Raw genomic sequence first — 16,224 nt, 5'->3', positions numbered from 1 at the left:
GCTTTATAAATAAAATGGAGATAATGTCAGTGTATATCTCATAATGTTAACCTATCTCATAGTGTTAACACATATGAAACGTTTAGAATAATGCCTCTCATGTTAATGTGGGCTGTGGTGATGATGATGAAATCATTAGTCAGTTCTATTTCTAAAAAAGCTGTCATGTGACACTTCTCCCCTCACTTTTTTTTAAAACCACTTCCCATTTCAATATTTGCAGCTTTTAGTCTGTGATGACCCATCGATCTTAAAATGAACGCTAGTTTTGTCACAGTTACAGCTTAGATTTGCTTATATAATGAATTTGCGTTAGAGTTAAATATTTCCTCCCTCCTTTCCCTTTCATAGAGTTTAATTATCAAATAAATGTTTTTGTTTTGTTTTAAGGAAAAGAAGAAAGTAGATGATAGACCTTTCACCATAAGTTGTGACCAGGATGGTGGTGGCGGGGGGCGGGAGCGGGGGGGGGGGGGGGGGGGGGGGCGGGGTGGAGCTTCCTCCAAATCATGCTCTGCGTTTGGCTTTCCCGTGGGATGGTGGTTAAGGTCTGGCCTTGACACTGGAAACAAGTAGCTCTGCCATTTAAATTGTGACCTTGAGAAAAGTACTTAACCTTTCTGAAGCTTGGTGGTTTGTTTTTTTTAATACCTATCTCACCGGGTAAAATAAAATGAAATAATGTATGCACAAATTTTAGCTCAGTGCCTGGCATGTAAGTGCTCAATAACAGGTGTTTATCATTATTATTGGAATCTTTAGGAGAGATTGGAAATAGAGGTGGGATGATGACTATCTTTTGGGATTCTCCTGTAAATTATTTAAGAAAAATTGGGTTTCTACCAAAGGGCAGGAATGGAAGTCTTAGGACTATTATTTCTCTGAAATTTTTTTTTTCTTTATCTGCTTTCTGAAGGTTTTAATTTTTCATCCTCTGGAAGAGAAGATGTAGATGTGAGGACATTAGGAAATGGTAAGATTGCAACAGCATCACTCGATTAGAACTAACTTTCAGATGATCACTATAGTTTACTATAGTCACTGACTCAAAACCAAAGTGGGTGGAGCCCAGAGCTCCTCTCCAAGTGAGAAAGCTCTGTGGATTATGGAGCTATGTTTATAAATTATATAATTGTTATGTTTTAACTGGAGTCATTTCTTCAGAGGCCATTTTTATTGCCTACCTGTAGGTTACCAGGGACTTTTATGTGCATTCAGCAGGAGGTGCCTGATTTCCCCCCAAAAGTTTGATTGTTAATTGTTCCATTTAATAACATCTCAGCAGGACAAGAACAGTTTTTAAAATGCACATCTTCGTTGAAAAAGTGACTCTGCTCTTTTAGCCTTCATTTCTGGTTTTACGTTGTTTCATTACAAGAAAAATGAGAGCAATTTGAGATTTATACATCCTTCCTCTCATAGAATCACAGCTCTTCTGTTTCACGAGAGGATTAAGCTCGGAGGACGGATTTCAGCGAGGCTTACCTGGACATGGCTGCATGTGACAGCATGACACAAGTGTAACCAAGTCCGTTAGTGGTCGTTTAGATTTTATTTTGTAATTAACACAGGCTTGCCTGTGGACCTTTGGGAAAGCAGTCACTTTCACATATTGCCTGCATTGGGGTTTAGCAGCCCCCCAAAGCCCCTTAATTCTTTTCACACATTCTTCCCTCCCCAGACGTAGCTAACCTTTCAGTCCTCTAGAGCTCACCTCATGTTTTCACACCTCCTAACCCTCTTGTACTCGCCCAAATGTTAACTCCATCCACACGTTTCTGTTTCATGGCGGGGTGTGTGCTGCAGGAAGGCCCTTTGCAATTGAGCTGGTGAATCCTCATAGAGTACATTTCACTTCACAAGAAATTAAGGAACTTCAGCAGGTAAACCACTTCATGACATGAAAACCGTCCTGTTTGTGCCACTCTGTAACTGACCTGGAGCTGCTAATTGTTTTTCTTTTTCTGCTACTATAGAAAATTAATAGCTCGTCTAACAAAATCCAAGTCCGTGACTTGCAGCTTGTCACAAGGTAAGGGTAGGCGCACTGAAGGTCATTTCAAAAGGGAAGTTTCAGAGCATATATCTGATAAGGGAGTTATATCCAGAACATATGAAGAACTCTTACAAACCAGTAATAAGAAAACAACCCAACTAATGATAGGGAGATGAGTAAGTGGACATTTCTCTGAAGAGGATATGTGAATAAACCAATGAATGCATTTAAAAAAATGCTTAATGACATGAATTATTTGGGAAAATTCAAATCAAAACCATGAGATCCAACTTCACTCATTAGGATGTTTGTAATAAAAATGATGGAAAATAACAAGTGTTGACAAGAATGTGGAGGAATTAGAACCCTCATGGGATTGTAAGTGCAGCCAGCGTAGAAACAGTTTGGTGGTTTCCCCAAAGGTTAACATATGATCCAGCAATTCTACTTCCAAGAGGAATGAAAATGTACATCCACACAAAAAAACCTACATGAATGTTCACAGTAATATTCATAATTGCAGAAAAAGTAGAAACAACCCGAATGTCCATGAATAAACAACATGTATTATAGCCAACCATACAATGGAATATTATCAGTGATAAAAAGGAATGAAGTACTAATACATGCTACAACATGGAGGAACCTCAAACACATTATGAGGTGAAAGGAGCCAGACACCAAACACCAAACCCCACATATTGTATGATTCCATTTTATAGGAATTTTGTGCACCGGGCCTCTAGTGTTATATATTCAGACAAACGATGTTTGCTTGCTTGCCTGCTTGCTTTATTTATTTATTTATCTATGTATTTATTTTAGAGAGGCAATAGGACATATGAAAGAAGGTGAAGAAGAAAAAACCAAGACCTATAGTGCCTTAATATGGACAAATAAAGCAATACGGAAGGAAGACATTGAATTTCTAAATGACATGAAGGTAGCTAAATGCCCTGATTCTTCTTATTTTATTTTTCTACTGCCTATAAAAGAGTCCTTTGTCTTCTAGTTTGTTACCAGCAAGTCATAGAGCATGGTCATTGGGGACTGTGAGACCTGGTTCCAACTTCTGGCTCTGCCATTTACTAGTTGAGTGCCTGGGCAATCCATCTAACCTGTCTGAGAGGCAGTCTTGCTAGTGATGAAGAGCCTGCCTCTGAGGCTGGGTATAAACCCTGGATCTGCATTTCCTAATTGTGTGACTTTGGACAAGTTACTTAGCCTCTTCAATTTCTCCATCTATAAAATTAGAATTAAATGAGTTTAGTCCCAAAAGTCACCTAGAACAGTATCTGACACATAGAAAACATTCAGCAATGCTACTATTGTATTTGGCCTCCTGTACAAAAGAAACATAAAATACATAAAACATGTTATAAATAAATAGAACAGCGTAATGTGTAGAGCACTTTTTTTTTTTTTTGCCCCATGCTAGATTTTCCTTCATATGAGCATGTCATTATAAAGGGTTTGCCAGTTCGTTTGAATATTTCTTCCCATCTGCCCCCACTTCTTCCTATAAAGATAATTTACTTTCACACACAAGAAATGAGAATAAATGGGCACAAACATATTCATATGTAGTTATCAGAACATTATTTACATGGGCAATATTTTGTAATAATCTGGATGACCTGCTAGAGGGGATTGGTTTAATCTTATGGCTTATCTGTATGCGGGACTGTTACTAACCAGCTGTTAGAAGTTATGTGGTAGATGAGTATTTGTTGACAAAATTGGAAATGGTCCTGACAAATGGTAAGGGGAAGAGAGCACACACACTCAGTGCATGACTGAGTCACACATATGCATGACTATGTAGAAAACAAATCGGTAAAAGATTTCTTGAGTAGGATTTATACTTATGAAAAATACAAACCCCCAATAGAGGAAAAAAAGACAAAGGATACGAACCAGCAGCTGAAAAAAAGAGCAACTCCAGATGGTCAGGAACCATTCAACAAGATGTTCCACCTCCACACTGAAGTGACGATAAGGCCATCACTTTACTCCTCTGAGACTCATAGCACCTGTTGGTTGGAGCAGAGGAAAGGCTTGTGGCATACATTCAGGAGAAATGTAAAGTGTTTCAGCCTTTTTGGGAAAAAAATGTGGCAGTGACTGTAAAAATTAAAAATACACTGGTCTCCCACCCAGCACATCTACTACAGGCAATCTGTCCTGAAGAAATAAAACCCCAGGGCACAAAGATATGTGCATCAAGGATATTTGTTCAAAGTGACAAAAAATCAACAGTAACAAAACTGGAAACAAAATGAATTTCCTTTAATAAAGAAATGGTAGAACAAGTTGGAATATGATCTAACTATTTAAAAAAACACAAAAATAGAAAAAAGATAAAGGTAGGTTGACGTCTATGACTTGCAAGAACAAACCTTATGAATGTCAGACCTTAAGAAGTCAGCTTATCGTGTCAGAACAAAGTGCTATTAACATAAAAGAATTATTGAATCTTCAAGCCCATGACTTAGTCACAGGGATGTAAAGTATAGGAAATAGAGTCAATAATATTGTGATAACTGTGTATGGTGCCAGGTGAGTACTCGACTTATCGGGGGGACCACTTCATAAGTTATATAAATCTCTAACCACTGTGCTGTGCACCTGACACTAATATAAGATTGAATGGCAACTGTAATTGAAAAAAGTAAAATAGAAAAAAAGCCCTATGAGTTAGGAGGGGCCATTGACTCCTTGCTCTGATAAAAGCAGTCACACAACTTCAAGTGCAGTTGTTGTCAGAACTTGTTCTTTCTTTCTTGGTGGAGAACTTGATGGGGGTGGGGGTGGGAGGACCAGACCAAAATATTTCTTAGTGTGGCTTCAGGCACTCACTGATCATGCACATGAGAAAGGAGTTGTTCCAACAAGAAATGGCAGAGGACTCAAAGTTCTTATGAACCTACATTTCTGGTTATATCCAATATCTATTTTTAAAACTTGGAATTAGTTTGCTTTTTACAATACTAACCTCTGTTTCTTCATTTATATCTTGTGACATAAAAGGAATTCTCTAATTGTGAGGAAAACAAGCCTGTGTCCCTAAACAAATCTGAATTGTAAAAAGACATGCAGTATTGTTATTCTCAAGTAACTTGACCGGGCCAACAAATAGTAAGAGGTCCTGGTTTATTGCACACTCTTGTCATTATTATGTGGAAACACCACTCTAAAATTATGATACAACTGCTGATTTTTCAGATGTGTCCTTTCTTATAACCAAAAAATAACCCTGAGTAGGTGTACGGTTCTACCTAACACATGCACACTGCCTGTACACACAGGGAGGCTGAAGTCCCGCCTTTGAAAACTGCCATTTCTCACCCCAGCCTGAAATCCCCACTATTAGGTTATTTTGTTGGGTTAGGGAAAAACCAGTAAGAATATGTCTTCTAAAAGAGCTGTTAATGTAAAGGGCGGGTTCCTAATCCTATATAATAAAAGCCTAAAATGCAAAGTGTCCAGTCATCCAGTCATCCATTCAACCAATCAAAGTGTAATATGCTAATGATATGCTAAGGCCGCTCAACCACTTGCTATGATGTGCACTGACCACCAGGGGGCAGATGCTCCAACCGGTAGGTTATCTTGCTGCTGGGGTCTGGCTGATCGGGCAATCGAGACGGGCTGGACACGCCCTGGAGCCCTCCCACGGTCCCTCCCCAGCTGGCCAACCTCCCACGTCCCTCCCCGGCCCCGATCATGCACTGGTGGGGTCCCTCGGCCTGGCCTACGCCCTCTCACAATCCGGGCTGAGTGACTTCCTCCCCCCTCCCCCTCGCCCGAGTGCATGAATTTTATGCACCAGGCCTCTAGTGGTTAAATATTAGAGCAAAAGGGACTTTGGGGAACATTGACATCAAAGCCTTTTCTGGGGCACTGGGGCCCAGAAAGTAAGTATGGACGAGGCTATGAGAAGTCCCACAGAGCGTGAGCCTTTAACCATACAGTTGATTATGGTATTAGTTAGTTTCTACCATGACAGTGATAGGTGGGGTCCTCTAGAGAAAACGTGTGGTGAGTCACAGATGACAAAGGAGGTGCTAACAGGAGTGTCCGTGGGCAGCAAAGCTGACTCCATAGTTGTGTATCACATCCTCCTTAGGACTTAAAGATCGACCAGAAGACACCTCTGCGGGTCCTGCACCGGAGGCCCCTGGCTGTAAGAAGTCGCATCATTCACTCCATGGAGACATGCTATGTGGACGAGCATCATTTCCGCCTCCAGCTAAAGACTCAGGCTGGAACGTATCCTTTCACCTTCTGCACAGCAGTGACCTAACCCCAGCCCTAGTGGAAGAGTTCGTGCTGCCCTAGAAAATAGGTTCAAAGGATCTAGGAGGATAGGCAAAGGGTTAAGTTGGAGAAGATTTTTTTTTGTCTTGTTTGAGTGTTTTTCCCTCATTAAATTTGTATTTTTCAAAATGCCATTTTAAACCATGAGGCAGCAGCCAGTTCAAAGTGATCTTTAAAATATGTAGTGTCTCACACAATGGTGAGCACATAGTAAGTACTCAGGAAACATGTTGATTCCTTGGCTGTCTTTACACATTTTGCCAGTCACATGTTCATGACCACATTTGGGTCCTTTCAACCTTTCTGAGCATGTGCCCAGATGGTTAAATACTGAGAGTAGATGGGAGTGGCCCCACTTTACAGAATGGTCTTTATTGGCCACTGGCCCAGAACAAGAGAATAGTCCAAGGCTGATCGCCTGTCCATAGCCTACCCTGCCTTGCATGGTTTGGTATCAGGTCTGACTTGCTGGTTAAAAAATATTAGAGAACCTAAAAAAAAAAAATTAGAGAGCTGCTGTAGTCTTAGCTTTAGTTTACTTTTCAAAGGTGCTCCTAGTTTTTATTTGTTTCTTGGTTTCATATTATTTTGTGATCTACTAGCATGAAATGACAAAATGCCTTCTAACTAGTATAAGATTAATGATGTATCATTATGGATATACAATAAGTATATCCATAATGATATACTTATGGATATAAGAGGGAAAATGTTAATTTTTAATCACCAAATAGCATTTGTACTATGCTGCTGTAATTAGTCTGCCTCTCCTTCCCTACCAACCTCCTCCCCTCTCTGTCTCCCCTATCCAGCCCTAGGAGTGACCATGGTTTCCCCCTCAAAAACAGGCATAGGTTACTTCTAAAATCTCCTAAGATTTTACTATTTAGAACAAGGGGTGGTCTATTCAGTGGGCAGATCTTTGTATCTCTGTTGTTTGGAGCACATCTGCCCATTATACATGGCATGTGGATGGGATTTCAAAGAAATCACAGGTTCTTAAAAAAAAAAAAATCCTTTCTTCCTAATCCTAGCTTTAGTTTTGTGTGCTAGGGAGAAATGCAGTGGTATTTTGGAGAAGCTAAGCTCTTTTTTAATCTCATTAGATGTTTTCAGAACTAGCCATGTACATGTAACTTAAGGCATTAGCCAAGACAGCTGGCAAAGCTTTAGATACCATGTGGTTATACTCAGAAATATATGTTTTTCACAGATATTGCTCAGTACACTGAACTAGTTCATTTGACTTACACCTCATCCCTCAGGGTATGATTAAGAACCATTCTGGACCTTATAATTGATTTTGGGTCATCTTCCTCATCAATGCTACTCAGAAGTGGCATTCTTAAAGAAAGTGAGAGAAAAAGAATGATAGTCGTTAAGTAATTATGAGTTTAGCAAAGAAGACAGTTACACATCTTATGCTTGAGTCAAAACATTTGGTGAAACTTGAGTGAATAAACTCAGAAAGTGACGGGGATATATCAGCATATTATGCTGTTATTTTTTTTTAATTATTATTCATCATCTGAGAACAAACTTATTTTTTCTATTCAAATCATATTAAATTTTATACCAAGTGCTGGTTTATGGACGACAACGTAATGGTGAATGAATTTTTACTGAATGCTGGCAAAAACGTATCTTTCAGATAAAGATTGTCAAGGTTGTAGTAGTCCTGTGTAAGGGATGTTAATATAATCTTATTAATAGCTAATTCTAGGATTAGTCATTGACTTCAAAATTTGAAGACCTCTGAGTAAAACACAAAGTTGCCCCCGTAAAACAAGAGAGAATTTACTTAACCCTTTTGCTAACCATGTTTGCAGAACAACTAGAATTCAGGTCCTCTGATAATCCTTTTGAAGGACCTTCATCAAGACTAAATTGTCTTATTATCCCTCCCCTCCCATTGCCATTGTGTCACTGGATCACATTACAAGGAAAGCCGTCACTGAGGTCACTCTTGTGACTCTGGAAACCTATCACATGGCAGATACCGGCTGCTATTATTGAAAAATGGGACAAGAAAGATGTCAAAATGGAAGTTGTGGCGAAGAAAAAATAGCTGAGATTTAAGTATATATATGGCATTTATCTACAGCTGATTGTGAAAACCCATACCCAAACCTTGACACTTGGAGATGAGCTAAAGAAAAAAGAAAATGATGACTCTTGGCAAGTTTGATGTAAACACGAGTCGTAGGTCGAGATGTTGGCTGCTAGGCAGGTAGGATCCAGTTTGTGTAGCCTAATTTCTGAGACACACATCACAAGTTACAGCTCAGAGATAACCTCTTTTGTAACTTTTCTACTTTTATTATTTCTCTTTCATCTATCAAATCTCACCAAACAATTGGTACTGCATGGCTATCCTATTTTTTTCCTTCAACAAACCCCAGCTACATTAAAGAGTTTGTACACGGAGACTTCGGGAGAACCAAGCCGAACATTGGCTCTCTCATGAATGTGACTGCAGATATTCTTGAGCTGGACGTTGAGGTAAACCATTTTATTATGGAAATGCCCATTTGCACCTTGAATTCAAAGTTATGCTTTTTTGGCATTAAGCCAAATAGTACTGCTTACCTTAAGAGGTGTTTGAAAATGGTCAAAATCTCATGATAGCTTTATATTGCAGGGAGGGTCTATCCTGGAATTTTTATGTCTTTAAAAAACCCCACAAGACCTCATTTATCACCCTTGCAAAAATATATAGCTAACTTATTAATTGTTCTTTACATATGGCATGAGTTCTAAACCCTTAAGCCAAGCAAAGAAATGAAGTTGCCTTTCATATGTCCTTTGGACTCTATAGTTCATTCCCATACCAGTTTTGTCTTTTAAAGAATTTAAGGTAAACTACTGAGAAATGTATGTTCAGGACAGGGGTAGAAAATGGATTGAGCCTATGGTTATTAATAAAAGCAGTTCTATAAGGGACCACTATGATGTGGTCCAAATTCTCCACTCTTATAATCTGAATTGAAACAACGTTAAATTTGTAAGTAATTCGAAAAATGGACAGACTGGATCTTTCAGGAAGTTCTCCATCAATATTTTTCTTATTTGAGCAGCAGTAGGTATTGAGTCACAAGTTGTGCTCCTTGACGAATATCCCATTAGGAATACAGCCCCTTCCCACCCCCACAACAAATATTTTAGGAGATGCTAACGTTTCGTACTTGGGAATTGTACCCATTATAAAAGGTGGGTAGAGTTGCCCAGTGTGAAAGCAGCTATGGCAATCAAGTGAGCCCTGGAACATTATTACCTCACCAGCAGGCCTCTTGAGTGCTTTCAAATGGGATCTCATACAGCTCAGTCAGTGACAGCATCTTCAAGGTTGCAGGTAGCCTCCTGGGGAAACACGTCATTCAGTCATTCTGATGAAGACAACCATCTGTTAAAGAAAATCCCAGTTGCATTGTCTTCTTTGTCTTACTTCTCAGGACAGTTTCAGAATGTCAGAAGAGCCACAGGCCAGTGTTTCTCAGCCCTGATTGTTCAATAGACTCACCTGTAGAGCTTTTCAACATTATAACATACCTACCCCTCCTCCACTTCCAACCCTCCCGCCCCACCACCCACAACACTACAAGATTGTGAGCAGTGATGTTTTCTGGGTATATGGCTATATTCTCAAACAGAATCCAATTATTTCCCTGAGATTTATAAAAGAACACACATATGCAATTGTTATCTGGGGTCTTCTAATATTTTCTGCATATGGTATATGAAGTGACTCATAGATTAATTTGAAAATCATTTTTAGCAAATTAGTTCAAGTTTTAAAGTTTAAGTCTCAAACAACACAGGGACAGTGGATTTTTTAAAAGAAACTTTCCCCTAAATTAAGCCCTCTAGGGTAGTGAAGTCAAGGTGCAATTTTGTACTTCTAAGGCCTGGAATATGGCACAGAATAGTCTGGTACTATAATTTCATTATGACTTGAAGCTCAAGGTTTTGTTTTAGAAGAGCCAGACCAGGGTGAGTAGAAATATGGGAACGTGAAAATGACCAGAAGAATAAAAGTGGCTGAAACTTCTTAGGGAAAGTTGGTGTTGCTACATGAACTTGTTTGTTACTTACCCATAAATAACATTAAAATTTTTTAATGTACTCTAGTCTCTTTTATCAGTCAAAAGGCACAATTAATAACCAGCTGAGTAACAGAATGCTCAATAAATTTAGCAACAGACTGTAGGGCCCAAGAACCCCAGGTCCCAGAAGGTTTTAGAGTGTTAAATTGCATTCATTGGCTCTTTACTTCAAATGCAGTTTCTTCTGTTATAGTATACTAGAGGCCTGGTGCACGGATTCATACACATTGAAAGGAAATTAATTAGAAGGTGGCTGGTGGAGTGGGACTGGGTGGGACTGGGCGAGACAGGCTGGACATGCCCTGTAGCCAATCTCCCGCAGTCCCTCCCTGGCCGGCCGCACCTGGGGCGGTGCTGGGGCTCAAAGGGCATCTGTGGCATGAGCAGTTCCCTCCGGCAGGTGGGGCCCCTTGGCCTGGCCTGCAGGGATTGGGCCAAAATCGGCAGTCCAACATCCCGAGGGGTCCCAGAGTGCAAGAGGGCACTCTGCAAAGTTGCTGTCACTTGATAGCTCCTGCGTTGAACATCTGCCCCCTGGTACTTAATGTGTGTCACAGCTACTGGCCGGTTGGCTGGTTGGCTGTTCGCTTAGCCTTTTATATATATAGACTAGAGGCCTGGTGCACGAAATTTGTGCATGGGGGTGGGGTGTTCCTCAGCCCAGCCTGCACGCTCTCCAATCCGGGACCCCACAGGGGATGTCCTCCGGGATAGGGCCTAAACTGGCAGTCAGACATCCCTCTTGCAATCCAGGACCACTGGCTCCTAACTGCTCACCTGCCTGCTGGCCTGATCTCCCTAACTGCTCCCCCCTGCCGGCCTGATCCCCCTAACTCCTCTCTCCTGCTGGCCTGATCGCCCCTAACTGCCTCTGCCTCAGCCCCTCCACCATGGCTTTGTCCAGAAGGACGCCCGGAAGGTCATCTGGAAGATGTCCGGTCTAGTTAGCATATTACCCTTTTATGAGTATAGATTAGAAGTCTTAACTTACACAGCATTACCTGCAGTTGCTTCCTAGAACAGGAATATATTTTAATGACTTGTTTTCTTCCTTCCAGTCTGTAGATGTTGACTGGCCCCCTGCTCTGGATGACTAGCTTTCAAGTTTGGAAACGGAGAAGGGTTTTCGTGGCCCAACGTGGATGTCCATTCAGCATACATTGTAAAACGGCTGTTTACCCACCATAAGGGTGTCTTGGCAACTGTTTGGATCATGTTGATCTATTTATTTTTAAACTTGTAACATCTCAGGATCCATATACAGTATGTGTAGAATGTGTGCTACATTGTTCTAAAGATGTCTTATGATTTTTCTTGTTCCCTCGCCAACCCCCACAAGTCCAACTATGAATTATGAAACCATTCCCTATATTCATTCTTCCATTTAGAGAGGTGCACAAACAGGATACATTCTCTGATAATCTTAAGAAGCTGTAATTTCTTTCAGCAAAACTTCCCTTCACAAGAGAATTACCACCTTTAAAATCATGTTCTAAATTTTTAAAACAATGTTGATAAGTTGTCTATATTTATGCAGCACAGTATCTTATAATAAGATACCAAATGTAAATCTGAGACCATTAATATTTTTCCCAGTAAGCTTCTAGCAAGCTATTACCAATAGAAGTACTCTTGGTGTGATTTGTCACAAATGCTAATGACTTCAAGTTACTCATTGACAATCTAAAATTGTCAATGCCTTTCCTGGAGAGGGAAAGTAAAACCTTAGGAATCGAGGTAAGAGACTTTAGTAAATCTTTTAAAGAAGGAGACACAAGTGCCTTCAATAACTTCATTGCCAGGGATAAGATTTTGAAAAATTGAGATTGCCAAAAAAAGGTGATACTATTCTAGAGGGCTTCAATATTATTATCTATCCTCAAACATCCTTATCAGGTAGACAGGATATTATCATCTCCATTTTATAAATATGAAAACCAAAGATAGCAGTTAAATGATTTATCTAAATTGTTAGTTACTTCCATGTCTAAGACCAAAACTTAAGTTTCCTGGTCTGTAGGCCCTTTCTAATAAACCTTATTATTGAGCACATACTGTGTGAAGGAGGCAGTTGAGGATGTCATTTTAATGCACATAACCATGAAAATTGACTTTCAGAATTTAGATTCAAGGAGCTTATCCCAAAATAGCCCAAGTATATTTCATAGTATCTCATGATTACCATTCGCTAATAAGTTAATCATCAGTTAGTACTACGAAGAGGAAAAAACAAACAAAACTTAGAGAAAACGGTTGAGTCATTAAGAGAAAACTTTCAGAAAGGAGTCTCATTAAAATTTTACACTTAAGTGTCATTTCCATCATCCTGACTCAACTCTCTGAGCTTCAGAACACATGTGACTTGGATAGTATTAGATTACCCAGTTTCCTATCTCTCCATTCAATATAATTCAGATACTAAGATGTATTATTTTAAAAAATTGTTTTAAAATATTTTTTTATTGATTTCAGAGAGGGAGAGGGAGAGATAGAAACATCTTCTCCCTCCCCATACCCCCAACCCCCCTTACTGGGTATAGAGCCCGAAACCCCAGCACATGACCAGGAATTAAACCTCTACCTGCTGGTTCATAGCTCGACGCTCACCTACTGAGCAACACCAGCCTGACAAGATGTATTATTCACTTCAGAAATCAGGAAAATGGTTTTATCATGAAATTTCATTATGTGAATAATAGCAAGTAATTTTTTTTCACTATTTTCAATAAGCCAGAAAATGAGAAAGGGATAATAGAAATAAACTTTTGATAAAAAGGTAAGAACTTTTGTGTGAATGTTTCTCAGTTTCTGGGGAAATTTTGCTACAAAAAAGACATTTAAATAATGTGGGGAGCTAGTCTTTTGCATGTTTTTGGCTTGTCTTTGAATTCAGTGGATCTGAAAAATGGAAGAATTCAGAACCTCCTGAGCTAACACAAATTAGAAGACCTCTATTTCTTAAATTTTTATTCCTGAGGTCATGCAAAATTTCAAGCAAAGTGCAAATTTTAGTTGTAAATACTTATTTCAAATGTTCATATAATAATTATGAGACATGTTAAATTTTTTTTTTCTTAACAATAACCCACAACCGTCGGACCAACTGACATGTTAAATTAATGTAGGTCATTGTTTATGCAAAACTGAAAACATTAAGTAATGAGAATACTATCGTTTCACTTTTGCCTGTATAAAAGTATTTTAAAATTAGTTTTGTGATATCGTACAGCTTTAAGTCTTTTAAATAACACTTAGTGAAAGGACCTTTTGTGCTTCTTAGCACCTCTTTGTCCCAAATATAGTCTGTGGTTTAGTTGAAAAAAAACCATCAACTCTAAATACCTGGAAAAGTAAAAATAAATAAAGTTGGTAAAATTAAAAATTTCCTAAATAAGATAACTAGTTACATTTGTAAGTTATGAAATAAACTTAGAAGTTAAACTTCCATTTCCAAAGAGAAAAACTCTTTACTTAGGTAGATATTTTCTTTTGGAGCTTCATTCTTTGATGTTTAAGTCCATATAAAAGAATGAACTTTGAGGCAAGCTTTTCTGAGTTGATTTTTTAAAATGGTTCCCTTTTTTTATTATGAAAAAGTACTTTCAATTTCACATTCACAGGAAAGTTGCAAGAAAAGTGCAAAGAAACTTGTTTCCTGAATCACTGAGCCAGTGATGCCCTATCACCCTACATTAGTGTGTGATTCTTATAAACAAGGACATTGTTCTACTTCATTCATCACAATATAATGATCAAAATCAGGAATTAATTTGATACTGCACAGTTAAGGGATCATACTTTAGTCTCCATGAATCTGAAACAGTTCATCTTTCCTTGACTTTCATTATTTTAACACTTTGAAGATTTCAGGCCAGTTATTTAATAGATTGTTCCTCAATTTGTGTTTGCCTAGTATTTCATTAATAGATTCAGATTGTACCTTTTTAACAAGAATACCACAGAAGAAATAGTATCTTCTTCTTGCAAAAGTGTCACACAATTTTGGTTTGTGCTGTTACCAATGATTAGACTTTTTTTTTTAATTAATGAAGGTAGTATCTGCCAAGCTCTTCCACTCTTTTTTCCCTTAGATTAATAAATATCTTACAGAGTGACATCAAAATTTCACTTATTAGTATTAGCATTCATTGAAGATTTTCAACTGAATCAATTATTACTACAACTAGAGGCCCGTTGTACGAAGAGATTCATGCAATAGGCCTTCCCTTCCCCTGGCTACCGGCACCGGTTTTGCTTCAGAACCTGGGACCCAGGCCTTTGCTCCGGCCGGAGCCTTCAGTCTTCGCTCCACCGTTTTGACCCTATGTATGCAAATTAACCGCCATCTTTGTTGGGTTAATTTGCATACTCTCCTGATTGGCTGGTGAGTGTAGTGGAGGGATGGTTAATTTACATGTTTGTCTATTATTCGGTAAGATGATTGTCAAATACGCATTTTCTAATTCCTTTTATGTTACAGAAGAGCAAAGAAATACCAAGCACGCTTCCTAGAGAAAGGGAGGGACCCCTTTTATTAACACCAGTGGACTCTGGGAATAACTTGCAAATCAGAGTGAAGAAACATGCAGAGAGCCTGTCTATATATATCCTGCTGGGGTCTTTGTCTTGCAGATATGCCCTATGCCCCCTGCCCACTTCGTGGCCCTGCAGGAAGGCCCCCAGGTGTCAGGCCACATCCTGGCGCCAGCATAACCCTCTCCCCACCAGGGCAGTGCATTGTTTACAGTTTTTATGGCCTGACATGCCTTGCAAAACTAGTTTCCTCCTCATTTATATTTTTTGGTTGGCATTGAGTAAGTTCTATATTAGTTAAAACTTTTCCTTCTTGTGTATTCATGGCTTCCTGTTTTATTCAATGAGCTATAATTTGTTATTGATGTTTATTTTGATTTCTAAGTACTGATTTGGCCAGTGGATGCCCCACCACGCTGAGTCCTGTGTCCTTTTAACATGATCCTATTATTCTTGGAGAATGTTCTTTAATTATTTTTGAATGCTGTTGCTTTAATACAAAAAGACACTCCAAGCTCATCTTGTATTTCATCTGCACCAGCCCTAGTGTGGGCTATTTCACTAAGAGGAACTAGTTCCTTTTAGTAGAAAATGGTATTTATAAACCAAAATCCGGGCACTAGGTCTGCTCATTGCTATTGTGGCATTGGTGCTCCCAAGCCTTCTCATGGCATGCACACAGTCATGCTTACCTCTACTTATTTTTTTTTACATATATTGAACACTATGAATTATACCACTATTTCTAATTCCAACCTTAATTCTAGTTTTCTCTCCCTTTCCATGTTTGCCATTTCTTTCACTGAGAGTGAGAAATCTGGCTCCCATTAGCTTTAATGTATTAACTTAATAGATCAGTCCCCCTCCTAGGTGATCTCCTAAGGCTGCATCCCTATTTCGGATCACTGAGACTCCCCTCCCCACTTCCCTACGTGTTCTCCTTGGGCTCTGCACACTGTAATCCCACCTGCTGTGGTTAATACCTACCTGTGCCTTGCTCAGAATGAGTGAATGACTTTTGTCCTTAGTTATTCAGGAAGGAAGAAAATCAGGCAGGAAATAAGTCAGGAAGGCAGAAAATAAAAATCTTTTAAAAAGGCATTTTAGTACTCTACAAAATTATCTGTCATCTCAAAGGTCAGTTATATATGCAAGTATTTCCAGCTGTAGCATTCCATTAAAATGCCTACTGTTTCTAAGCAACCAAAACTAGCTTTCTCTGTGAGGAAGATGCTATAAATACAAAGAACATCTCGTTGATATTTTTAAAGT

At 39.0% G+C, this 16,224-nt stretch overlaps 1 protein-coding gene across 2 annotated transcripts in view; it reads left to right on the top strand.

Moving 5' to 3' along the window:
• The window catches only part of PUS10 (pseudouridine synthase 10), a 56,384-nt gene extending 42,618 nt beyond the window's left edge, over nucleotides 1-13,766 (top strand). For both annotated transcript variants that reach the window (XM_070429283.1, XM_070429282.1), the window contains exons 12-18: nucleotides 917-973; nucleotides 1,807-1,883; nucleotides 1,977-2,032; nucleotides 2,822-2,939; nucleotides 6,126-6,268; nucleotides 8,719-8,818; nucleotides 11,478-13,766. In XM_070429283.1, coding sequence (XP_070285384.1) covers nucleotides 917-973; nucleotides 1,807-1,883; nucleotides 1,977-2,032; nucleotides 2,822-2,939; nucleotides 6,126-6,268; nucleotides 8,719-8,818; nucleotides 11,478-11,516 — 590 coding nt within the window. In that variant the 3' untranslated portion in view covers nucleotides 11,517-13,766. The remainder of the gene's footprint in view (nucleotides 1-916; nucleotides 974-1,806; nucleotides 1,884-1,976; nucleotides 2,033-2,821; nucleotides 2,940-6,125; nucleotides 6,269-8,718; nucleotides 8,819-11,477) is intronic.
• Nucleotides 13,767-16,224: the final 2,458 nt, after the last annotated feature.

Source organism: Myotis yumanensis, unplaced genomic scaffold (genome assembly GCF_028538775.1).
Source record: "Myotis yumanensis isolate MYYU_CA2020_CCGP unplaced genomic scaffold, mMyoYum1.0.hap1 SCAF_11, whole genome shotgun sequence".
Taxonomy (NCBI): domain Eukaryota; kingdom Metazoa; phylum Chordata; class Mammalia; order Chiroptera; family Vespertilionidae; genus Myotis; species Myotis yumanensis.
This window is presented reverse-complemented; position numbering and strand designations above follow the sequence as displayed.